The following is a 26690-nucleotide window of genomic DNA, read 5'->3' on the forward strand; positions in this document are numbered from 1 at the left end:
GAAGAAGGAAAACGCTTCCCTGGGAGCTTCATGAAGCAGGAAGCCTGGAGAGGAAGCTAGCAGATGCCGTGTTCACCATGTGCCTTTCCAGATGAGAGAAAAACCCTGACCATGTTTGCCATGTGCCTTTCCACTTGAGAGAGAAACCCTGGACTTCACTGGCCTTCTTGAACCAAGGTATCGTTCCCTGGATGCCTTAGAGTGGACATTTCTATAGACATGTTTTAACTGGGACATTTTCTTGGCCTTAGAACTATAAACTAGCAAGTTATTAAATCCCCCCTTTTTAAAGTCACTCCGTTTCTGCTATATCACATTCCAGCAGCTAGCAAACTAGAACAAGTCCCAAAGAGAAGAAAACAGGTATACCGTTTCTGTTTTTATCTGTTTGGTGGATGATCCTTGAGAGCTGTTTCTTTTGTTCTTGGATCACTTTCAAGCCAACAATACCCCTCATTTCAAGTCTGGATGATCCAAAAGTCATGGCAAAGGAAGAATCAGTATCTTGTACATGTAGGCATATCATTTATCTCTTTTTATCTTCAGTCTCTCTCTGTCTGGTCCTACCCCTGATTATTAACTTTCTTGAGTTTCCCCTATCCTGGAAAATACTCTTCCTTTACCTCTCCTCCACTAAACATCTTAAAGAATTTTTACTTCCTACCTCAACGTTCTAATGTTCCTCTTGCTAGCCTCTCAACCACAGTAATCTGGTTTCTACCCCTGTGCTAAGGAAAACTGCTCTGGCAGAGATTCCCAAAATATACCAATGATAATATGAGGTCTTTGAATTCCTCATCCTGTTTGCATTCTCTGCAGTGTCAGACTCTATGAAATACTTCTTCCTGGCCTCTAAGATACTGTTTCTTGTTTTTATATCTGTATGACCCAGTCTCCTATTTTCCTCACTCCTCAGATTCTGCCCATCCCATAAATGTTGGCATTCTAAGGGTTCAATACATGGGTCTCTTCTCATGCCAATACATTCCATGAGTGATATAAACCTGCTCCCTTGGCTTCAGGTACTACTGAGGATTTATAAATCCTCATGTCCAGGCTATCCAACTTGCAGAGCTCTCTACTGAGATGTAAGCTCTCTTAAATAAGCACGTAGGTTAATTAGAAAACAAATCAACCACTCAGGAAACCCTTCAACCACCTCACCTTCACTAATCCTGTTATTTCTTTGCTGACTATAATCACACCAGGAAAGGGAGTTAGAAGGAGGAATGATAACCCGTTTCAGGGCCCTAAGCACTGCACATAACCAACTCTCTTAAATGGGTAAAAATTCACAAGAGGAGAGTCTGTGTGCTGATATTGCATGCCAACATCCCCTCCAGAGAATAATGAAATGGACCTGAAGTCAGCTGCAGCAGTAACTTCTAGAGCGAAGCAGAGTTGGAGATATCACATTGGTGGTTCTGTTTGAGGTTTTTTTGGGGGGGGGAGGCAGGGGGTTAGCTAGAGCTTTTGCTCATTTGGGACCTGGCTTGCAGCTGGTTTCAAAATCCCACCCCTCTCCTTGTATGAAGAATTACAGAATGAAAATTTGCCAGGAGGGAGGGGCTACCTTCCATGACCCAACAGCCTCCACTTAAACTTCCTATAAGCATCTCAAAAACTCAGTGGCTCCTGAACTACTGTCATCCCTCTGCTTGTGCTCCCATCCCAGGTTACAGCATAAACTTTACCACCTTAGCTCTCACGGAAGCTTGTGTTATCGGGGACTCCCCTTTCTTCAGCCGTGGCCCCTCCAGTTCTAGGCCAGAGGCTTCTCTCCAAGCTCACTTCTTCTGCTGGACCCACCATCTCTTGGCTGAACTTTTGTATTGGCTCCCCAGAAGAAGACTCCCTACCTCCAGTCTCATCCATGTGTCACACCACAGCTAAAAGGATCTGTCCAAAACACAGAATGATCATTACCACCCTGCTTTATAATCTTGGCTGCCTTGAAGATAATGTCCAGGCTCTTAGATTGTATGTGAAGTCTTTCACAACCTACTTTGACTGGTCTTCATTTCTGTCTCTGGTGACTGCATCCCATTATCCAAGCAACAATGGGCTCTTTGTAATTTTGTAAAACACTGGGCTGAGTACTGAATGCCTACTATGTATCAGGCACTGATCTAACCATTGGAAATACATTGGTGAATATGAAAGGAAGGTCCCTGCTCTCATGCAACTCACATTTTAGTAGGAAGAGACAGTCATTAGGAAATAAGTAAATTCCAGATAGTAGTAAGGTGCTATGAAGACAATGAAACGGGTTTTGAGGAATAGGGTCCTCTACCTTAGATACAGCGTTCAGGGATGGCCTGAGAAGGTGACAATTAACTTGAATGATGAGCAGAAGCCAGACAAGCAAATGATCAGCATATGAGAAAGGCCTCAAGGCAGGAACAAGCTTGGCAGCTTGCATTAGGGTCTAAAAGTAGTGGGGCTGAACTTTATACCTTGGGGGATAATGCACTAGATGAGGCTAAGTCAGACCACGAAGGATCTTGTAGACCATGGAAAAGAGTTCCGATATCTTTTTAAGGGCAAGGAGAATCCATTGAAAAATTCTGAGCTCTGATTTGCCTTCTATAAAGGTGATCTAGAGAGTGATTCTGGCTCTTCCAGGAGGAGGAGTTTTGATGGAACAGAAGGGTAAACTGTGAATTCCTTGTCTGCAGTTTTAGGCTCAGGCCGTTCCTAAGTCTGGAATGAATGTCTTTACTGGGAAAGTTCCCAGAGTCTAGGAAGCTAGGAAAGGGCCCCCTTACTGCAGTTGTCATCTGAGACCAAGCCTCATTCAGCGATTAAAATGAGGTGGGAAAATGTACCCTAACATACTTGCCTCACCAGCCCTGTGATAAAACCAGGGCATATTCATTTAGCCATTCGACAGCCACTCACACTGGGCGCTAGATAGGAAGATTGCTGACGCGAGGTCCCGGGTTCAGGGGGGCCACTTTTCTCTGCTCCCGCCTCCATTCCCTAACTGAAGGGACTAACTACACGTGGCGCCCAGAATATAAACAAAGCCAGGGCCGCTGGCCGGATAGAAGAGGATTCGTCTGTCTCCCTGAGATGAATAAGATCACCTGCCAACCGGCAGCCAGGTTAAAGAACCAAGGAAAAGAGCCCTTCTGGGCACGCTACGGACTACAGCGTCCAGCAGTCTCCGCGCGCGAGCCTCAGATCCCTCCGCCTCGATTCGTCCTGCCGGCTGGACCTCCGCGACCCCTTACGGGCTAGGAGAAGTTTTTCCGGGATCCCTAGTCCATCTTCTTATCACAATTGCGGAAAGGGAAAGCTGGGAGCACGAAAGGAGAAAAGGACTTTTAGGAGAACAGCGGAGGCAGACGACTGAAGAGAAGCTCCGAAGTCGCCCATTTTCGCGCGCTTTGGCGCGGGTGATTGTGGGTAGCGCGCCGGGGTGGGAGAAAGGAGCTGGGGCGGGAGAAAGGAGCTGGGGCCTGGAGCCGCGCGGTCCTCGGGGCTGAGGGGATGTTCGAAGACGTGCCCCACGTTGAGGGGGCGGCGGTGGTCGCCGCGGCCCGGGAAGCGCTGCAGGCCTTGTGCCAGGAGCTGAACCTGGATGAGGGGAGTGCGGCCGAAGCCCTGGACGACTTCACCGCCATCCAGGGCAACTACAGCCTAGAGGTGAGCGGCGGCAGGTGGGGCAGCCGGACCCGACCCTCCGCGGAGCGGGCTAGCGTCCAGGCCCCACCCCCGCCCCGCCCCTGCCTCACCCGAACCCCTACCCTGTGGGGTGGTGGGAGTTTCCCCACCGAGAAGGGTCGCTGCGCAGCCGGGCTCCGAGGAGTGCAGAGCTGGAAGGGCGGATGTAGATCGGTCACCCTACCCATTTTTGAAGCGGGAAACTGAAGCCTAGAAAAGGAGCGGCATGTCCAAGGTCACGCGCCAAACAGGGGTTCCCCAGACTTCCAGATCAGACCTCCCTCAGCCTCGCCAACCGCCACCAACGCCCTGGTACTGCCTTAAAACAAGCAAATGGGAACATGGTAAACACCAAAATGAGTAACATGCCAGGACACTGCTCACACTTTAAATGTGTCATCTCAGTTCCGGTCACAACCTTTGCACACGTTCTGTGATCCCTGTTTTATAGATGAGGAAGATGAACCACAAAGAAGTTAAATACTTGTCGAGAGGTACATGGTTAGTGATGTCTGAGCCATTTAACCTCTCCACCCTTCTGCCTCATTGGAGAGGAGGGGTAGGTTACTCACTTTGCAGCCTGCCCTGTACAGCAGTTTGCTCAAAGCCAGTGTGCATTCAGTACTTGCCACTCAGGCCCTTCCTCCTCTGCTAGGTGGAAATAATAGTTCCTAACTCATTTGGTTGGTGGGAGGAGAAAATGAGACTATCCTGATGTTTAGCACAGTATTTGGCTTTGTATAAGATGAATTTCAGCTATCGTTATTAGATTTTCCCCAAGCGTTCTTGCATTTAGTCCTCGCAGCAGCCCTGTGAATGTGGTAAGATACTATTATACCTACTTTCCAGGTAATGTTAAGAACCAGAGGATTATTTTGCTGTGGTCATTCAGCTATTAAGAAGCCCAGGCAAGTGTAAGCCCGTAGACTTTGGGGCCCAGTGTAGCGAAAGAATTGTGATGGAATATATTTCAGCGTAGTGCTCTAGTAGTTTTATGTTCAAGGCATTTATGATCCGAGGGAGGTGGACCCATACACAGGCCACCAGGTGAGTGAAATTGTTTTAGAGTTGGAAATTTGGTGTAGAATATACTACGTCTATATATGAGGAAAGAGTACCTGACAGAAACTCTCTGCGTGGGGAAACTCCCACCATGCCACAGGGAGGGGGAGGGGTGGGCTGGGCTGGGCTGGGGTGGGGGTGGGGCCAGGTTAGGATCCGGTAAAGGACAGTGATCTGCGTCCATGGGTGGCATGCCTGGAAGGCTAAGGAAAGAAAAAGTAAGGGATAATGTGAATTATGACCTCTTAATTGAGAAGAGATTGACTTTTGAAAGCCTAAGAAAGCATATCTGATATCCCAGGTCCTCGTTTGATCTCATTAAATATACATTTGCTGAGTATCAACTATGGTCAAGGCATTAAACTAAGTACCTCTTTCTTGTCCTTTAATGTGCCATGCTTGCTTCCAGTTTTGTGCCTGGAATTTTTTCCCTCACCCCTCCTTCCCTAGGAAAGTTGAAGAGCTAAATTTTCAATTAAGAAGAGTTGATTAGGGCATCTTAAATGTTTGATTTAGGAAGCTCACGTGCATATATCGAGATTTTGTTGGTGTTTATTCTATCCAGAGTGTTCTGTTTTCCCTTTTTTTTTTTCCTTAGGTTTTTGGTGAAAGGCACTTGGAGTAGACATTTTCATATGTTTCTGCTGTTCCTAAGAGCTCTTCTCTCTGTCTCCTATCATTTTCCAGTCCACTTGACAAGCTCCCTGTTACATTTTTGGCGATTTACCATTTATCAATTTTAAGTCTCCCTCTGTGAAGCCTTCCCTGACTTCCATTGAAAATTATTCTCCATGCTATATTCTCCCATAACATCTTAATTCCTCTTTTATAGCATATATCCCACCAGTTATAGATAATAGTATATATTTCTCTTCATTCTAAAAAATCAAAGCATAATTCTAGTACTTATATATTCTCTGTTTTACTAAGTAAATGTTTTCATCCAGTACACAAAGGCTCTGTAATATGTAGATGCTATTCCCAAACAATTCCAAAACTATTCAACCTTAAGCTTCCCTGCCTCATCTGAGGCCTTGAACAAACTTATTTTTTCCTGATTATTTTAGGGTATGAACATTCGATGGTCTCAGTTTTATTACTTGTTACTTATTTCTACCTGCCCCTTTTTTTGATTTGTTGCGAGAAATCTTTTTTATCAATATATTTAGTCTTCTGGAGTCTGGCCTTAAGAATGATCTGCAGAACAGTGAATAGGAACAATATTGTGCTGTGCTATGAAATTTGTGTCTGTAATTATTAATCCTTAAAATCTGTCTACGTTTTTGCAATGAAGTCATGAAATAATTCTAGCTTGGAGATATCTTACATCTAAAACAGAATTAAATGTTGAATTCTCAAATGCCATCTTTATTGTAGCATTGAAATTAAGACTCGCTTTTGTGCATTGAAGAAAATTATCAAGAAAGTAAAAAGACAACCTACAGAATGGGAGAAAATGGTTTCAAACCACATATTGAATAAGGGCTTAATACCAGAATATGTAAAGAGCTACTACTCAAAAACACAATGTCAACCCAGTTAAAAATGGGCGAAGGACTTAGACATTTATCCAAAGAAGATATTCAAACAGCCAATAAGCACATGAAAAGAGGCTCAACATCATTAGGCATTAGGGAAATGCAAATCAAATCCACAATGAGATACCACTTTACACCCACAAAGGATGGTTATTAGAAAAAAAAAAAACCAATCAGAAGTGTTGTAGAGGATGTGGAGGAATTGGCACTCTAGTGTGTTGGTAGGAATGTAAAATGGTGCAGCCACTGTAGAAAGCAATATGGTAGTTCCTCAAAAAAGTTAAATATAGAGTTAGCATATGATCTGGCAATTCCACTTCTAGGTGTATTTCCAAAGAGAACTAAAGCAGGATCTCAAACAGATAACCCGAATGCCAGTGTTTCTAGCAGCATTATTTACAGAAACCAAAAGATGGAAACAACCCAAGCGTCCAGGATGAACAAACAAAATGTGGTATGTTCACACATTGGAATATTATTTAGCCCTATGAAAAAATTAAATTATGAGGCATGCTGCAATATGGAAGGAACATTATGCTCAGTGAAAAAAGCAGGGCACATAAGGACAAAAATTGTGTGATAGCACTTAGATAATTAAAAGTCGCAAATTTGGGGATATAGAAAACAGATCAGAGATTGGGAGGGGAGTAGAAGGGAAAATTTGTTAAAAAAAGAAGAGCTAATGCTTTGAGCAGCTGGGGCTCAATTCCCTTGTGGACTATTTCAAAGATTGTGTAGAATACATCTTAATATTCCCTGAAGGGACAAGGCAGCTGAAGTATTTTCCAGCATTTCCTATCACCCTTTGATTGAGAATAGTCTCACAGGATGTTGATTTCCTAGCATTTCCAGCCTACCTTATGAACAGATCAAATATGCTTCTTTACCAGAGACTTTTTTCAGGAAAAGAGATGGAAAAAGCTGAAGGAGATTGCAGATGACCACCAGGGTGGCAGAGAGACTGTGAACCATGCATAAAAAATGTCTGCCTCACCCACACTCTTGAATTTGGTCATACCAAACATCAGCAATTATTCAGTTGTGAACACATATATTGCAGATTGCATGTTCAATATAGCCATAAAATTTCACAATATTCTGAATAAAAGAAGAAGATATCTACTAAGATGAAAAGTCATACTTTCTATTTTAAACATGTTTTGGGGTAAATTAGTCCCCCAATTTTTACTTCACAAAAATGATAGTCTTTTTTATGCTGTGCCCTTTTCTTTCTCTGTCAAACTAGTTAAAAAAGAAGCATAAAACTAAAATAGTAGAAAGGAATGGAACTTCAGTATCCTCAAAGTCAAAGTTGAGAAAGCTAAGGCTGCAAAATTAAAGAGAACTCTTTCAGGAATATTAGATTTGGGGGATAGGTGAGAGATTAATATACTGATTTAGCATGTTATATTGTAAGAAAACAGGACTAAGACTAAGGAATTTTATAACACTACAACTAATTTAGCTTTGTGATTTTGGGTAGGTATCTTTACTTCCCTGGCCTTTACCTCCGGAAGGAAAATTATACAAAATAAGAGCTCTTCTGGCTCTAAAATTCAGGTATTTTAACATAATAGCATATCCATTTTGCTGTTTGTCTTTTGCCTGCCAGGGAGAAGTTATACACTGGTTGGCATGTTCATTATATGTTGCATGCCGTAAAAGCATTATTCCCACAGTTGGAAGGGGTGTTATGGAAGGAAATTGTGTGTCACTTACCAGAATACTACGTTCAGCTAAATTAAGGTAAAGTATTTTGATTTTTCAAATGTTGTTTTATATATTATAAATTTAATTTTAGAATATGATTTTTCTTTATTTTAAATCATTTGATTTCATTCAATCCTGGTTCAGTTTATCACACGTGCATCTTTTCCTACTCCTCACATTCTTCCTTTGCCTTACTTCCCCCAATTCTGGCTTCATTCAGAGGCCTCTATGCTAGATCTTTTTTAGCTATAAATTTTTTTCATACAAATTTTTTCTTATCTGGAAATAATTTCAAGCTTATAGAAAAATTGCAAAAATAAGAAAAATACAAAGAGCATTCGTATACCCTTTATCTAGATTCACCTATTGCTTTATCATTTGATCTTTCTCCCTTAAAGATATTACTCTCTCTTAAATAATATTTTCCTCAGCCATTTCAAAGTAAAAGCATACGTTATAGACCTTTGTCCCAAGTACTTCAATTTATGTTTTCTTAAATAAAAGTTATCAACTTCAGCAAATCTAGCATTATTTAAATAATTGTATCTAATCTACCATCTATATTCTAGGTTTTTTTTTCCAGTTGACCCAGTAATGTCTTTTTTTTTCTCATGGGCGGGCACCAGGAATCAAACGTGGGTCTCTGGCATGGCAGGTGAGAATTCTGCCTGCTGAGCCACTGTGGCCCACCCCAGTTATGTCTTTTATAGCATATTTTTTCTTTGACTACAATTTCTAATCTGAGACCGAATATTGTATTCACTTATATCTCTTTAGTTTTTCCTTTAACCAAGAACATTTCTACAGCCTTTCTTTGTCTTTGTGGACATTCCTATTTTGAAGAATATAGTCCACACCACCTCATCCACTTCGTAAATAGATTGTTGTCTTTTGAGATTTCTCTGATGTTTCCTTATGATTAGATGCAGGTTATACATTTCTGGATGAAATCCCCAAAGTGATATTGTGTTCTCAGGATATCACACCTGGAGGCGCATGATGGCCATCTGCCCCTCACTGGTGATGTTAATTTTGATCTTCTGGTCAAGTTGTCATATTTTTATACTGTTTAATTTTTTTCCCTTGCACTTAACAAGCAATGTATGAGTCTTAGCTACTGCTTTTACTTTCTCTAGTTTCAACCATATGGAACTGTTTGACTTTAGGAAGCAAAATAAATGGAGTGATCCAGGTTTGGATAGGTGCTAATGTTTTCTGTTTCTGATTTTCACCTGGGACAGAACTGTTGGGGATAATTGTGTCTGCTATCTCTGTGTTTCCAGAGTAGAAAAGAAGAAACTTTAAAGCACTATCTAGGGATGGTAAATAGGTTTCAGTTCAGTACTAAATTAAAAAAAAAAAAAAGCTCAAACAATTTTGGTTCTTGTTTATAGAAAAGTAAAGTCAGGATGATTAAAAAACTTTAATAGATAATTTTTCTTGCCATGATGATAAAAATGAAAATATAATCAAGATTGATAGGTTTACAGAGCTGGTGGCAGAGGAGGCTGAGGGTGATTTAGTGGTGGCAGAGGCCAGGGAGGCTTTGGAGGGCAAGGAAGCAGAGTTGGAAGAGACCACAAGCCACAAGGAAAGAAGATGAAATTTGAATAGTTTCTTCTGTTCCTGTCTATGTCTTCCATTTGAAAGAAAGAACTCTGGGGTTTTTACTCTGTTACCTGATCAATGACAGAGCCTTCTGAGGACATTCTAAGACAGTATAAGTACTGTAGTCTACTCGGAAATAACATATAGATAACATTTCAAGGGAGAAGTCCTATTGGTTTAGACTAAATATTCATATAAACTTTTTAAAAGAGATAATTTATAGAGCTAACCCTTATCTGTAAGTTTTGAATTTATATCGTTTTATCCCATGTATAAAACCATTTTTTTCCTACAAATAGTTTTTTGTGTTGAGGGGTTGTAAAGGAAAACAGAATGTTTTATCTTGAATTTTGTTTCAGTGATTTTGAGACAAATTAGAAGTCCTAAACTCTGGGGGTAAAAGAAAAAGATTGATGGGTTTAAAATAGTTTTTTTTTAATTGAACAAAACCTTATCTGTTGTAGTATAAAACAATCTGATATTTTCTGTCAGTGTTTCTCATTGCTGACCATATACAAATTTTTAAATCTTTGTAATGATAGGTTGTTGGAAAAACTGAACAAAAAAAGAAATTATAACTTTAAAAATGTTTAGAGTAATACATGCTCATGATAAAAATTTCAAATAATTGAGAAAAGTTGAAAGTAGAAAGGTGTCTCCTCCTTTTTTTCACTCTCCAGAATTAACCACTATTTTTTATTTGTTAACCTCTATTATTTATTTATTTTTAATCCATGTTTTACACATCTGTCCATACCATAGATAAAAGGAGCATCACACACAAGGTTTTCACAGCCACACAGTCACATTGCTAAAGCTCTATCATTATACAATCATCATCAAGAAACATGGTTACTGGAACATAGCTCTACATTTTCACGCACTTCCCTCCAGCCTCTCCAATATACCTTAACTAAAAAGGTGATATCTGCTGAAAGGTTTTAAGATATGAGGTATTTAAGAAAAAGGAAAGTAGACGCAAGGATTGTAAAGGGTCGTAAATGATCGGGCTTTATTGGCTGCGCTCTGGGCAGAGCTCACCGAACCCAAGAGGGAGTGAGGCGAGTTGGCGCACAGGCGTTGGCGAGTGCAGTTTTTAGGGCAGGGGTCAGGTGATGACATGAAAAGGGCGGCACATTAAACAAAGGATTATTATGCTAGCGGATTGAGCAGCAAGTGGTTAGATGTCCATGAATAGATGTTTGCTAGGCGAGGACCTTGAGTATAATGGTTTACCTCTCCATCTGGAGTGACTTCATGATTCCAGCCATAGAGCCCTCTCTTATTCCCCCAACCTAACATCTACTTAATACGTAAGAATAACCTTCAGGATCACCTCTCAACTCTGTTTGAAATCTCTCAGCCATTGACACTTTATTTTGTCTCATTTCTCCCCCCCCCCGCCCCCTCGCTTTTACACTCTCCAGAATTAACTACTATTAATCTATTTTTATATACAAAATGTGTAAATCTGTGTTTTGTTTATTGCTTTTTTTTTTTTTTAACATAAATGATATCATACTATATGTATTGTCCTGCAGTTGCTTTTGTTACTTTATGTTCTGGAAATCTTTCCAAATGAGCACATATAGCTCTGTCATTAATTTTTTAAAAACTCCAGAACATTTAGAATATAAGTATGTTTCATGTATTTCCTCAGCTCCTTATCAATGGATGTTTAGGTTGTATTCAGTCTTGCCACTACCAAAAAGTGAACATCATTGAAAATATTTATTTTTGATAAATTCCTGAAAGTGTTGTAATGGATCAAAAGGTACTTATTTTTTAAATATAGATTGATATTCTCAAATTGCTTTCCAGATTTTTTTTTTTTAATATCAGACTCTGTTTTAGTTACCTAAATACCATGCAGTGGATTGGCTTAAACAACAGAAATTTATTGGTTTGTGATTTTGATGCAAGGAGATCTAAAAATTCAAGGTAATATCAAGGCAGGGGTTTATCCCAGAAGACTGTTGTGTTCTGGGGCTGGCTGTTGGCAGTCCTTGATCCTTAGCTTTTCTGTCACATAGCAGTGCACATGGTAGCTTCTCCTGGCTGCCTTTTCTTTTCCGGATTCCTTTGACTTTCAGCTTCTGGTTCTTCCCTCTTGCCTTCTCCCTGTGTCTGAATGTCATTCAGCTTATGAAGGACTCCAGTAATTGGACCCATCCTGATGAATTTGGGTCGCACCTTAACTGAATAACCTGATTAAGAGAACTTGTTACAATGGGTTCAACCCACAGGAATGGATTAAGTTTAAGAACATGTTTTTCTGGGATACATAGCTCTAAGCCACCCAGACACCTAATTACTGAAAAAGCAATTGACAAGCATCAACACACTGATTGAGACAAATAAATATAATTGCAGATGATATTATTTGATTTGATTCATAATATTTTGAGCTGTTTTCAAATTTAAATGTAATTTTACATGATTATTTAGATCTTTATAGATATTGGGAAATGAGCATCACTTATTGTTAATGAACCATATTGTAAAGTAATATAAGTATAGATTATGGATACACAAGTAAATTTAGCATCTTTTTATTGAATACTTATGTACCACGCACTTAATTAATGCTAAGTGTTTTACGTGTCTGTATTCATTTAATCTTCACAGTATCCCATCAGTCTCATTTTTGGATGAAGAAAGTGAGTCACAAAGAAGTTAAATAACTTCCCTGAGTTAAGTACTTTGTAAGTGGCAGAGCCAATATTTAGATATAAACAATTTGGCTCCTAAGTCCATGCTGCATTATACATGTATCTGCAAACAAATATGTATTAATATGTCTCTGTTTAAAACTGCAGTTATACTCAGCTTTAGTTTGCCAGAATAGTTAACACCAAAGCAACTTCCAACTTGAAAAAATGTATCAGTTTAAAAATGGATTTTGCTATTAAGTGTAATTTTTAAAAATGGTATATGTTGTGCAAGTTGAATTTTAATTCATTTTAGTAAAGATGTGTTTCTCATTGTTTTAAAATTGAGAGATGATTTTTCCACTTATCAGTTTTTTCAGTTTAAAAGATGACTTTTTCATTTATTCAGTAATTATTTTCATATTATAATAAAAGCTGAATGGAAATTTAGTTCATTTCACTTATACATTTTAATTGGAACATTGATGTTGTTACAAAGTAATTTTCTTTTTATCTTTTGAGTACCAATAAAATTCAGTAGTTTACCACTGTTGGAATAATATGTGCCACTTTCTCATCTCTATCCTTTTACTTTGGAACATATCCTTTTGCATCCCTTTTATAGACTCCTTAACCTATGGAAACTACTTCCAGAGATATTAATGACAGTGTTCTGTAATGTACACACCCATGCTATGCTTTTCTGATACTGAGCTTCTATGCCATTTCCTAGACCCAACTTTTATAAAATTTTTACTTTTATTAACTTGACTATGAATGAAATCCTTTTTGGGGGGGTTGCAGGGTTTGGGATTCGAGCTCCAGGTCTCCCACATGCAGGCAAGGATTCTACCACTGAGCTACCCTTGCAAAATCTGTCTTTTTTTAAAGATCTTTTTTTCTATTTTTTATAGTTTTTTTTTTTAACTTTTTTTATTCTATAGTATAACATAATACAAAGCAAAGAAATAAAAAAGCCATAGCTTTCAAAGTACTCTTCAAAAAGTGGTTACATGATAGATACCAGAGTTTGTCATGGGCTACCGTACAATCCTCTCATATTTTTGCTTCTACCTGCCCCAGAATTTAGGAGGCTAGAGGGCTTAAATACTTTTTTATCATCACAATCGACTTTTTTTTCTTTTTTTTTTTTTGTGAACAATAACACATACAAAAAAGCTATACATTGCAAAGCACAACACCACAATTAGTTGTATATTTCAGACTGACATAGGTTACAGTTTCACAATTTTAGGTTTTACTTCTAGCTGCTCTAAAATACTGGAGACTAGAAGATATATCAATTTAATGATTCAGCATTCATATTCATTTTTTAAGTCCTATCTTCTATGTATGATTCCACCATCAACTGTGATCTTTCCATACCTCTCTTTGGGGTTGTTTGGGCTATGGTAATTCTAAATTTTTGATATTGGAAGAGTCTGTCACTAATATGGGGTAGAAAAATGGAACTATCTGATGTTCTGGAGAGGCTGGGTTAGGTTTCAGGACTTATCTGAACCGGGACCCATCTGGAGGTTGTAGGTTTCTGGAAAGTTATTCTAGTATGTGGAACCCTTGTGGAATCTTATATATCACCCTAGGTGTTCTTTAAGATTGGCTAGAATGGTCCTGGTTGGAGGTTGCAGGTTATAATAGGTAGCAAGGTCTACCTGAAGCTTGCATAAGAGCAACCTCCAGAATAGCCTCTCAACTCTATTTGCACTCTCTCTGCCACTGATATTTTATTAATTACACTTCTTTTCCCCCCTTTTGGTTAGGATGTAGTTGTTGATCCCACTGTGCCAGGTCTGGATTCAACCCTGGGAGTCCTCTCTCATGTCACCAGGGAAACTTTGACCCCTGGATGTCATGACCCACGTGGGGGTGGGGGGTGGTGCAATGATTTCACTTGCAGAGTTGGGTAAAGCCCGTTATTTTTTGGTAGTTGCCATAAAGGGTTATTTACATGCATGATAAGCTTTCAGAAATTATTCATGCTACTACTCCCTTCTATTACTACAGAGACAGTATATTTGTCTTCGCAGAATAATATGGAAAGGGAAGGTTAAGGCTCTATTTACTATTGATTGCTTCTCAAAACTAATTTTTGTGGCACTGACAAGGACTTTTCCCATATAAGAACCGTCAATTTGTCAGGCCTCAGAATAAAAATAACAGTATCTTTATCAGATGTCATTAACAAATAATGTGAAGTCAGGCTTAAATTTTTATTTAGATATGAGGACAAGAGTTATTGGAGAAGGTGAGTTTAGTGGCTCAGTTTTTAAATAATTTTAAGGATGGTCATACTACAGTGGAGTAGATATTTAATATACTGATAAAAATCCCATAAGATGAACTACCACTGCAAACAAAGGACTCTTTTCAAAAAGAAGAGAAAAGCTGTGTGGAATCCTAGTAGGTAGCAGTGAGCATTCATTTTGTAACAACTTCACGCAGAGTAACACTCATTACAAAAGTAGTTTTTTTGTGTGTGATAACAAGGCTAGAAACAATGTAAACATTTATCCAAAGGTAATAAATAGAGTTCATTCCTGGTGCCTGTCCATGTTAAAAAAAAAAAAAAAAAAAAGCCTAGAAGCAATGACATTCCTGTAGCAAGGAATTGCTGTAAAGTAATCCTGAGATTTTGATTCCATACACACCAGGGTTCATTGGAGAAAAATGGCTGCTTGCAAAGCTGGAGTAGAAATATTTTCCCTGATAAGCCTAGAACAGCTTATAATGGCAGAAAAGAAGAGCTAAAAAAAATGTTGGGGGGAGGGCACTGGCTTGAAAAGTATACCATTTGTGACAATATGAGCATCAAAATTAATACAGGAACAAACCAATAGTTCAAGTGAGATACAGGAGCTGACAACTAATGCTGAATATACAAACAGAAATGGAAAACCTCTTCAAAAACAAAATCGATAAATTGAGGGAGGACATGAAGAAGACATGGGCTGAACATAAAGAAAAAATAGAAAAACTGAAAAAACAAATCACAGAACTTATGGAAGTGAAGGACAAAGTAGAAAAGATGGAAAAAACGATGGATACCTACAATGATAGATTCAAAGAGACAGAAGATAGAATTAGTGATTTGGAGGATGGAACATCTGAATTCCAAAAACAAACAAACTATCGGGAAAAGAATGGAAAACTTTGAACAGGGTATCAGGGAACTCAAGGACAATATGAAGCGCACAAATATACGTGTTGTGGGTGTCCCAGAAGGAGAAGAGAAGGGAAAAGGAGGAGAAAAACTAATGGAAGAAATTATCACTGAAAATTTCCCAACTCTTATGAAAGACCTAAAATTACAGATCCAAGAAGTGCAGCGCACCCCAAAGAGATTAGACCCAAATAGGCATTCTCCAAGACACTTACTAGTTAGAATGTCAGAGGTCAAAGAGAAAGAGAGGATCTTGAAAGCAGCAAGAGAAAAACAATCCATCACATACAAGGGAAACCCAATAAGACTATGTGTAGATTTCTCAGCAGAAACCATGGAGGCTAGAAGACAGTGGGATGATATATTTAAATTACTAAAAGAGAAAAACTGCCAACCAAGACTCCTATATCCAGCAAAATTGTCCTTCAAAAATGAGGGAGAAATTAAAACATTCTCAGACAAAAAGTCACTGAGAGAATTTGTGACCAAGAGACCAGCTCTGCAAGAAATACTAAAGGGAGCACTAGAGTCAGAAACGAAAAGACAAGAGAGAGGTATGGAGAAGAGTGTAGAAAGAAGGAAAGTTAGATATGATATATATAATACAAAAGGCAAAATGGTAGAGGAAAATATTATCCAAACAGTAATAATACTAAAAGTTAATGGACTGAATTTCCCAATCAAAAGACATAGACTGGCAGAATGGATTAAAAAACAGGATCCTTCGATATGCTGTCTACAGGAAACACATCTTAGACCCAAAGATAAACATAGGTTGAAAGTGAAAGGTTGCGAAAAGATATTTCATGCAAATAACAACCAGAAAATAGCAGGAGTGGCTATACTAATATCCAACAAGTTAGACTTCAAATGTAAAACAGTTAAAAGAGATAAAGAAGGACACTATATACTAATAAAAGGAACAATTAAACAAGAAGACATAACAATCATAAATATTTACGCACCAAACCAGAATGCCCCAAAATACGTGAGGAATACACTGCAAACACTGAAAAAGGAAATAGACACATATACCATAATAGTTGGAGACTTCAATTCACCACTCTCATCAATGGACAGAACATCTAGACAGAGGATCAATAAAGAAATAGAGAATCTGAATATTACTATAAATGAGCTAGACTTAACAGACATTTATAGGACATTACATCCCACAACAGCAGGATACACCTTTTTCTCAAGTGCTCATGGATCATTCTCAAAGATAGACCATATGCTGGGTCACAAAGCAAGTCTTAACAAATTTAAAAAGATTGAAATCATACACAACACTTTCTCAGATCATAAAGGAATGAAGTTGGAAATCAATAATAGGCGGAGTGCCAGAAAATTCACAAATACGTGGTGGCTCAACAACACACTCTTAAACAACGAGTGGGTCAAAGAAGAAATTGCAAGAGAAATTAGTAAATACCTCGAGGCGAATGAAAATGAAAGCACAACATATCAAAACTTATGGGATGCAGCAAAGGCAGTGCTAAGAGGGAAATTTATTGCCCTAAATGCCTTTATCAGAAAAGAAGAAAAGGCAAAAATGCAGGAATTAACTGTTCACTTGGAAGAACTGGAGAAAGAACAGCAAACTAATCCCAAAGCAAGCAAAAGGAAAGAAATAACAAAGATCAGAGCAGAAATAAATGAAATTGAAAACATGAAAACAATAGAGAAAATCAATAAGACCAGAAGTTGGTTCTATGAGAAAATCAATAAGATTGATGGGCCCTTAGCAAGATTGACAAAAAGAAGAAGAGAGAGGATGCAAATAAATAAGATCAGAAATGGAAGAGGAGACATAACTACTGACCTCACAGAAATAAAGGAGGTAATGACAGGATACTATGAACAACTTTACGCTAATAAATACAACAATTTAGATGAAATGGACGGGTTCCTGGAAAGACACAAACAACCAACTTTGACTCAAGAAGAAATAGATGACCTCATCAAACCAATCACAAGTAAAGAAATTGAATTAGTCATTCAAAAGCTTCCTAAAAAGAAAAGCCCAGGACCAGATGGCTTCACATGTGAATTCTCCAAACATTCCAGAAAGAATTAGTACCAACTCTCCTCAAACTCTTCAAAAAAATCGAAGTGGAGGGAAAACTACCTAATTCATTCTATGAAGCCAACATCACCCTCATACCAAAACCAGGCAAAGATATTACAAAAAAAGAAAACTACAGACCAATCTCTCTAATGAATATAGATGCAAAAATCCTCAATAAAATCTAGCAAATCGTATCCAACAACACATTAAAAGAATTATACATCATGACCAAGTAGGAGTCATCCCAGGTATGCAAGGATGGTTCAACATAAGAAAATCAATTAATGTAATACACCATATCAACAAATCAAAGCAGAAAAATCACATGATCATCTCAATTGATGCAGAGAAGGCATTTGACAAGATTCAACATCCTTTCCTGTTGAAAACACTTCAAAGGATAGGAATACAAGGGAACTTCCTTAAAATGATAGAGGGAATATATGAAAAACTCACAGCTAATATCATCCTCAATGGGGAAAAATCGAAAACTTTTCCCCTAAGATCAGGAACAAGACAAGGATGTCCACTATCACCACTATTATTCAACATTGTGTTGGGGGTTCTAGCCAGAGCAATTAGACAAGAAAAAGAAATACAAGGCATCAAAATTGGAAAGGAAGAAGTAAAACTATCACTGTTTGCAGACAATATGATACTATACGTTGAAAACCCGGAAAAATCCACAACAAAACTACTAGAGCTAATAAATGAGTACAGCAAAGTAGCAGGTTACAAGATCAACATTCAAAAATCTGTAGCATTTCTATACACTAGTAATGAACAAGTTGAAGGGGAAATCAAGAAACGAATCCCATTTACAATTGCAACTAAAAGAATAAAATACCTAGGAATAAATTTAACTAAAGAGACAAAAAACCTATATAAAGAAAACTACAAAAAACTGTTAAAAGAAATCACAGAAGACCTAAATAGATGGAAGAGCATACCGTGTTCATGGATTGGAAGACATATAGTTAAGATGTCAATCCTACCTAAATTGATTTACAGATTCAATGCAATACCAATCAAAATCCCAACAACTTATTTTTCAGAAATAGAAAAACCAATAAGCAAATTTATCTGGAAGGGCAGGGTGCCCCGAATTGCTAAAAACATCTTGAGGAAAAAAACGAAGCTGGAGGTCTGGCGCTGCCTGACTTTAAGGCATATTATGAAGCCACAGTGGTCAAAACAGCATGGTATTGGCATAAAGATAGATATATCGACCAATGGAATCAAATAGAGTGCTCAGATATAGACCCTCTCATCTATGGACATTTGATCTTTGATAAGGCAGTCAAGCCAACTCACCTGGGGCAGAACAGTCTCTTCAATAAATGGTGCCTGGAGAACTGGATATCCATATGCAAAAGAATGAAAGAAGACCCATGTCTCACGCCCTATACAAAAGTTAACTCAAAATGGATCAAAGATCTAAACATTAGGTCTAAGACCATAAAACAGTTAGAGGAAAATGTTGGGAGATATCTTATGAATCTTACAACTGGAGGCGGTTTTATGGACCTTAAACCTAAAGCAAGAACACTGAAGAAGGAAATAAATAAATGGGAGCCGCTCAAAACTAAACACTTTTGTGCATCAAAGAACTTCATCAAGAAAGTAGAAAGACAGCCTACACAATGGGAGACAATATTTGGAAATGACATATCAGATAAAGGTCTAGTGTCCAGAATTTATAAAGAGATTGTTCAACTCAACAACAAAAAGACAGCCAACCCGATTACAAAATGGGAAAAAGACTTGAACAGACACCTATCAGAAGAGGAAATACAAATGGCCAAAAGGCACATGAAGAGATGCTCAATGTCCCTGGCCATTAGAGAAATGCAAATCAAAACCACAATGAGATATCATCTCACACCCACCAGAATGGCCATTATCAACAAAACAGAAAATGACAAGTGCTGGAGAGGATGCGGAGAAAGAGGCACACTTATCCACTGTTGTTGGGAATGTCAAATGGTGCAACCACTGTGGAAGGCAGTTTGGCGGTTCCTCAAAAAGCTGAATATAGAATTGCCATACGACCCAGCAATACCATTGCTAGGTATCTACTCAAAGGACTTAAGGGCAAAGACACAAACGGACATTTGCACACCAATGTTTATAGCAGCATTATTTACAATTGCAAAGAGATGGAAACAGCCAAAATGTCCATCAACAGAAAAGTGGCTAAACAAACTGTGGTATATACATACGATGGAATATTATGCAGCTTTAAGACAGGATAAACTTATGAAGCATGTAATAACATGGATGGACCTAGAGAACATTATGCTGAGTGAGTCTAGCCAAAAACTAAAGGACAAATACTGTATGGTTCCACTGATGTGAACGGACATTCGAGAATAAATTTGGAATATGTCATTGGTAACAGAGTCCAGCAGAACGTAGAAACAGGGTAAGATAATGGGCAATTGGAGCTGAAGGGATACAGACTGTGCAACAGGACTAGATACAAAAACTCAAAAATGGACAGCACAATAATACCTAATAGTAAAGTAATCATGTTAAAACACTGAATGAAGCTGCATCTGAGCTATAGGTTTTTTTTTTTTTTTTTTTTTTTTTACTATTATTACTTTTATTTTTTTCTCTATATTAACATTCTATATCTTTTTCGGTTGTGTTGCTAGTTCTTCTAAACCGATGCAAATGTATTAAGAAACGATGATCATGCATCTATGTGATGATGTTAAGAATTACTGATTGCATATGTAGAATGGTATGAATTCTAAATGCTGGGTTAATTTCTTTTTTTCCGTTAATTAAAAAAAAAAAAAAAGAGAAGGGGTAATTGGAGCTGAAGTGATACAGACTGTGCAACAGAACTGGATATAAAAACTCAGAAATGGACAGCACAATACTACCTAATTGTAATGCAATTATGTTAAAACATTGAATGAAGCTGCATGTGAGGTATAGGTTTTTTTTTCCTCTCTATTATCGTTTTAATTCTTATTCTGTTGTCTTTTTATTTCTTTTTCTAAATCGATGCAAATGTACTAAGAAATGATGAATATGCATCTATGTGATGATATTAAGAATTACTGATTGTACATGTAGAATGGAATGATTTCTAAATGTTTTGTTAATTTTTTTTAATTAATAAAAAAATTAATACAGACAATCATAGATTATAATTCATGGAATAAAATCTATACTAATAATAAATTGGGGAGAACAGAATGCCTTTCCTTAAATGTGGTAGGAATGATAGAGTTAGCAGTATCACCATTTTGCATCCACCACAGTAATTGATTCAGGCAAGAATCACCAATTGCTACTAGAACTAATGGATAAAAGGTTATTAGGAACAGAATATTTACATAATTGCAAAGTATCTCCTTAAAAGTCACTTTTTAGTTACAAAGAGAAAATACTAACTTTAAGGTGAAAAACCTGGTTAAACACCACCTAAACTAAAGTGCAAAGCTGATCATCAATAATGGTACAAATGGATGTGATCCTCTGAGAAGGATACAACATCACTGATGTAACACTTCTATCAGAATACGTAACTCAAATATAAAAATGATGGAAGCATGAAACAAATCCGAATTTGGGGCATACTGCAAAATAACTGGCTTGCCAGGACTTGAAGAGACATTTCTCTAAGGAGATAGAAAAATGGCCCATAAGCACATGATAAGGTACTCAGCATCATTAGCCATTAGAGAAATGCAAATCAAAAGCACAATGAGGTACTATTTTACACTCACTAGAATGGCTATTACTTTTTTTAAAAATGGAAAGTAAGTGTTGGAAGGTATGCTGAGAAATAGGGACACTTGTTTGTTGGTGGTGGAAATATAGAATAGTTCTGCCACTGTAGAAAACAGTTTGGCAGTTCCTCAGAAAGTTAAATATATAATTACCATATGGCCCAACAATACCACTTCTAGTTACATAGCCAAAATAATTGAAAACAGGGACTCAAACAGTTATCTATACATTAATGTTCATAGCAGCTTTATTCACAATAGCCAAAAGGTGGAAGCAACCCAAGTGTTATAAACAGATAAATGGATGAACAAAATGTAATATATACACAGTGAAATATCATTCAGCTGTAAAAAGGAATTAAGTTCTGATAGAGCTACAGCATGGATGAACTTTGAAACATCAGGTTGAGTGAAATAAGCTGGACACAAAAAGGCAAATATTGTGTGGTCTTGCATGCAGAAACTGGAATATGCAAATTCATAGCAATAGAAAGGTTACCAGGGTGAGGATGGGGAATGAGGAGTTAATATAACAATTAATGGGTACTCCTAGATTCTGTTTGGGTGATGGAAAAGTTTTTCCACCATTAACGGATGGTGATGTGATGGTAGCACAGCATTGTAAATGTAATTAACACCCAATTGTATACTTGAAGGTGGTTAAAATGGAAAATGTCTTGTTGTTTGTATGTTACCACAATAAAAATTTTTTAAAATTGAATAACTGGCCTGCCTCTTTAAAAATGCCAGTGTCAAGAAAGACAAAGAAATCTGAGGAACTGTTCCAGATTGAAGAAAACTAAGAGGAAATGACAACTAAATACAATGCAAGCTACTGGTTTAGGGAGAAAATTGTTATAATGAACATATTGGGGGTGCACGGGTGGTTCAGTGGTAGAATGCTCTCCTTCCAGCAGAGACCTGGGTTTGATTCCTGGACCATGCACTGCTACACTCCCCCCCCCCAAAAAAAACATTGGGGCAATTAATGAATTTTAAATTTAAATATACATATATTTATCTATAAAAATTTTTCTGATTTTAATAATGGTATTGTGATTATATAAGAGAATGTTGTTTTTCTCAGAAAATAGAAACCAACATATTTAAGAGTAAAGGGGCATGGTGTCTGTACTTTATTCTCAAATGACTCTGAAAAATTATATGTATATATTATAGAAAGATAAAAAGAAAGATGTTAACACTTTGTGAATATTAGTGAAGGAATATAGGTGTTCTTGTATAATTTTTGCAGCTTCTCTATAAATTTAGTGTTATTTCAAAATAAAAAGGTTAAATGGAGGATAGAAGCCAATGGCTAAGTAAATCTATGGTACATTATACAAAGAGTATTCTGCAGCTCTTAAAATTATTGAAGGGGTTTTATATGTTTTGATTAAAAGAAAAGCAAACATTAAATATAATAGTAACAAATCCAAGATGTATAAGAGGAAAAAAAAGCAAGGTGCAGTGTGTAGTAAGTAAGGATATCATTTGAGAGTGAAAAAAAATGTATCTTTGTAAATGCCTAAAATAGTTCTGCAAAGGTAAACTAGTAACAGTGTAATTGGTTACTAAGGAGACAGAGATTGCCTTAGTGGCAACAGCCTGGGAGGTAGGAGATGAGGACTTTAAACAAAAATTGTTTAGTATGTTTTAAATTTTGTAACTGTAGATTATTTTTGCCTAGTTAAAAATAATACAGAAAAAACCCTCACACAGAGAGTATTGTGATATGTATCTTTGTGTAGATGCATAGATGTTTGTTTAAATGTATAGACATTTTTGCATCTTTATACATCTTTTTTGCTTTCTGCTTTTTACAGAGTCTTATAAAAGCAATTTCTGAATGAAAAGGTGAGCATTTTTAAGGCTTTTTATTCATATTGCCAAATTGCCTCTAGAAAAGGAGAACAAAATACTCTAGCACATTTCATTGTACTCTTTTGAAGTAGTGTTGTGTACGTTTTGTAACAGCCTTATTGAGATTTAATTCAGATAATGAACAGTTCACCCATTTAAAGTGTAAAATTCAGTGATTTTTAGTATATTCACAGAGTTGTGCAACCATCACCACAGTCAATTTTAGGACATTTTCATCACCCCCAAAATAAATCCCATATCTTTCTAAGTGTACAAAACTGTGACATTAAGTGCTTCTGACAGCATTGTGTAACCCTCACCAGTATCTGTTTTCAGAACATTTTCCTCATCCCAAACAGAAACTATAACCACGTCCTGGCGATCGCTATTCTGCATATTTGTGTCTATGAATTTACCTCTCCTAAGTATTTCATGTGAAAGATCATGATATTTAGTCCTTTCGTGGTTGGCTTATTTTGCTCAATGTGATGTCTTCCAGTTTCATCCATATTATAGCATGTATTGAGGCTTCATTTCTTCTAATGGCTGAATATTATACTGTACGTATGTACACACTTTGTTTATCCATCTGTTGATGGACACTTGGGTTGCTTCCACCGTCCGGCTGTTAGGAATAATGCTTCTGTGAACACTAGTGTATAAATATCTAATTAGATCTCTTCAATTATTTGGATATATGCCTTGAAGTGGGATTTGTGGGTCATATGGTAAATGCATGTTTAACATTCTGAGGAACTGTTTCCCACAGAGGCGGCACCATTTTACATTCCCATCAACAATGCATGGGGGGTTCCTACTTCTCAGCATCTTCACCAACATGTGTTATTTTCCTTTTTTTTTTAATCATGGGCAGGAATCGAACTCAGGTCTCCAGCATGGCAGGTGAAAACTCAGCCTGCTGAGGTACCATGGCCCACCCTATTTTCCATTTTTTGACAGCTAATGATGTTGAACATCTTTTCATATGCTGAATTTGAATAAAATATTCTTCTTTATAACGGAGTCCTAATGAACAGAATTGTTTTGAAAACTCTTAAGTTTACTTCTTATTTTAATTTTAAAGATCACTGTCATGGTTTAAGTAATAACAATGCTTTATAATTTCTTCCTTTTCAAACACTCTAATGCTAAATGATCTCCAGGTTACGAGAGTTATTCTTGGTGGTAACTGTCAAAATATTTAGAGTGGCCTAAGAAACTAGGCTTGGAAAATGGCCAGGAACAAAAGGAGGCCGGCTGCACAGCCAGAAACATACCACAAGATCCATCTAGCAAGGGCACAGCTTGCATGGACAGCAGTGCTATCCCTGGCCTGTATTTGCCCTTAGAAGCCAAATATTGCTGCTGCTCCTTCTGTAAGAATTTACCACTTCCTTACTTCTCTCCATCACCAGCTCCAGAATCAAAATATGAAGCACATGATCAAGGTTCACCTGATCAAGTTTCACCTGACTGTTGAAGGTTATATACCTTCACCCAAACTTTCCACTGAAGCTCATCTATCGAGTGGGAAGCAAGACTAAGGGAATTTCTCAAACGAAAGGGTTTCACATGCTGAGCGTCCAAAAAAAAGTCATCTATAAGAGACTATAATTTGGAAGCCAAAATAATACCCTTAATCTAGAAAAAAAATCTTTGCTGTTAATTGATAAGAATCTTTTAAAGACTCATTAATGCTCAGATTTCAAATAGTATATGAGGAGTTTGAATACTATTGGCAATTAAATGATGTCTTCCATCACCTTTATTTAAAAACACCACAATTATTATTCTGTAGGTTGTGCCAGACTCTGAATAAAGTGAGCTTTGACACCACAAGTATTCAGTCTGAGACCATACTAACACGAACACATAAAGAATTTACCAGAAAGGTGTAGTAATCTGTTAAGTAATCTAGGTATGTACTAACTTTTTAGCTTATTTTTGACAGTGAAGCCACATTTTGGAACTCAATACAGTTGAATTTTACTCCTAAATTGTAACATTCTGGTGCTTTGTGATCAACTTCCTGAATCTATCATTTAGGAGACTTCTATATATTTTTAAGCTAATTTTGTGAACCCATCAGTCTGTTCTTGAAATGTTCAAGAACATTTACGTTCTTGGTTATATATAGAACATTGTCAAGGTACTGTAGGGAATAAAGTAAATAGCCACGCTCATTCCCTCCCCATAGTAGAAGATGCTTTATGTCTACTAATTGAAAATCTGTATCCCCATGGTGTTCATAGCAACCGAAGTAAATTCATATCACTTAGGAGTGAGGTTTTTAAATAACATTAGACTTTAAAATAAAGATTCTTAAGTCATGAAGAGAATGTTTTTTGATCACATTCTTTTTCAATCCATTATATGAACTAATTGTAAAGTTGCTTTTTTCCCTGTTTTTTTTGTTTTGTTTTGTTTTTTTAGTTTAATACAGTTTTTCAGTAAAATGAAGAAGTGGATGGACATGTCAAACCTGTCACAGGAATTTCGCGAACGCATAGAAAGGCTAGAAAGAAATTTTGAGGTATCTACTGTAATTTTCAAAAAATTTGAGCCAATTTTTTTAGATATATTTCAAAATCCATATGAAGACCCACCAAAGTTACCACGAAGCAGGAAGCAGAGGTGAGACCTGTAATTCTTATTTAATTGATAAAGAGTATGATACAAACTTAAGAGAGTTTGCTTTCTAAAGTCTACTTTTTACTAGACACATCCAGCTGCAAAGAAGCTAAAATTAAAAAAAAATCCTTATACAGTTAGCCATATCTGAAAATTCAGAGTAATACTTTCACTTATTTTTTCCACGTTCTGGTTAGTTTATATAGATTGAAAAGCTAATTTATTTAAAGCCATTGCATGAGCCATAAAGTGTCCTTCCTGAATGGAATTTACGTGTAATTTTGATTTTGGTATTTGTTATTTGCTGTTTCAATTTAAATGAAAAATTTGGAATGATATTTAGGAAGCAAAAAGAGATAAAAATTTATTCTCCCCCCTTTTTAGGAGAATTCCTTGCAGTGCTAAGGATCTCTTTAATTTCTGTTGGACGCTGTTTGTTTATACTAAGGGTAAGCTGACACTTCAAGGATTTTGCATTTCTACTGTGGACGTTTGATGCTATTTGAGAAGTTTCTGCTTTTTGTGTCTTTTTTTTTCGTTCTAAAGGTAACTTTCGTATGATTGGGGACGACTTAGTAAACTCTTATCATTTACTTCTGTGCTGCTTGGATCTGATTTTTGCCAATGCCATTATGTGCCCAAATAGACAAGATTTGCTAAATCCATCATTTAAAGGTAAGTAAGACCTTACTTATTTTTTAAAACCGAGAATACTTTTTTAGAAAAGGAGTTAAAAAAATTGACCAGGCTTTTTTTCCCTCTCTGATCCTCTTTATATTCTGTCAAACTAGGCTTACCAGCTGATTTCCATACTGCTGAATTTAGGGCTCCTGATGAGCCTCCCTGCATCATTGCTGTACTGTGCGAACTTCACGATGGACTTCTAGTAGAAGCAAAAGGAATAAAGGAGCACTACTTTAAGCCATATATTTCAAAACTCTTTGATAGGAAGGTACT

At 37.2% G+C, this 26690-nt stretch overlaps 1 protein-coding gene across 10 annotated transcripts in view; it reads left to right on the plus strand.

Annotated features, from left to right (window-relative positions):
* Positions 1–3443: 3443 nt before the first annotated feature.
* Positions 3444–26690, plus strand: part of RBL1 (RB transcriptional corepressor like 1) — a 96911-nt gene continuing 73664 nt past the window's right edge. For 2 of the 10 annotated variants that reach the window (XM_077169309.1, XM_077169288.1), the window contains exons 1-6: positions 3444–3651; positions 7882–8015; positions 25536–25736; positions 26118–26182; positions 26280–26408; positions 26525–26685. In XM_077169309.1, the coding sequence (XP_077025424.1) occupies positions 3496–3651; positions 7882–8015; positions 25536–25736; positions 26118–26182; positions 26280–26408; positions 26525–26685 (846 nt within the window). In that variant the 5' untranslated portion in view covers positions 3444–3495. Of the gene's footprint in view, positions 3652–3753; positions 4229–4888; positions 6724–7881; positions 8016–12215; positions 12248–23065; positions 23097–25535; positions 25737–26117; positions 26183–26279; positions 26409–26524; positions 26686–26690 lie in introns of those variants that run through there. The other 8 variants (XM_077169335.1, XM_077169343.1, XM_077169325.1 and 5 more) reach the window with 8 other exon arrangements.

Source organism: Tamandua tetradactyla, chromosome 1, assembly GCF_023851605.1.
Source record: "Tamandua tetradactyla isolate mTamTet1 chromosome 1, mTamTet1.pri, whole genome shotgun sequence".
In the NCBI taxonomy this organism is placed as follows: domain Eukaryota; kingdom Metazoa; phylum Chordata; class Mammalia; order Pilosa; family Myrmecophagidae; genus Tamandua; species Tamandua tetradactyla.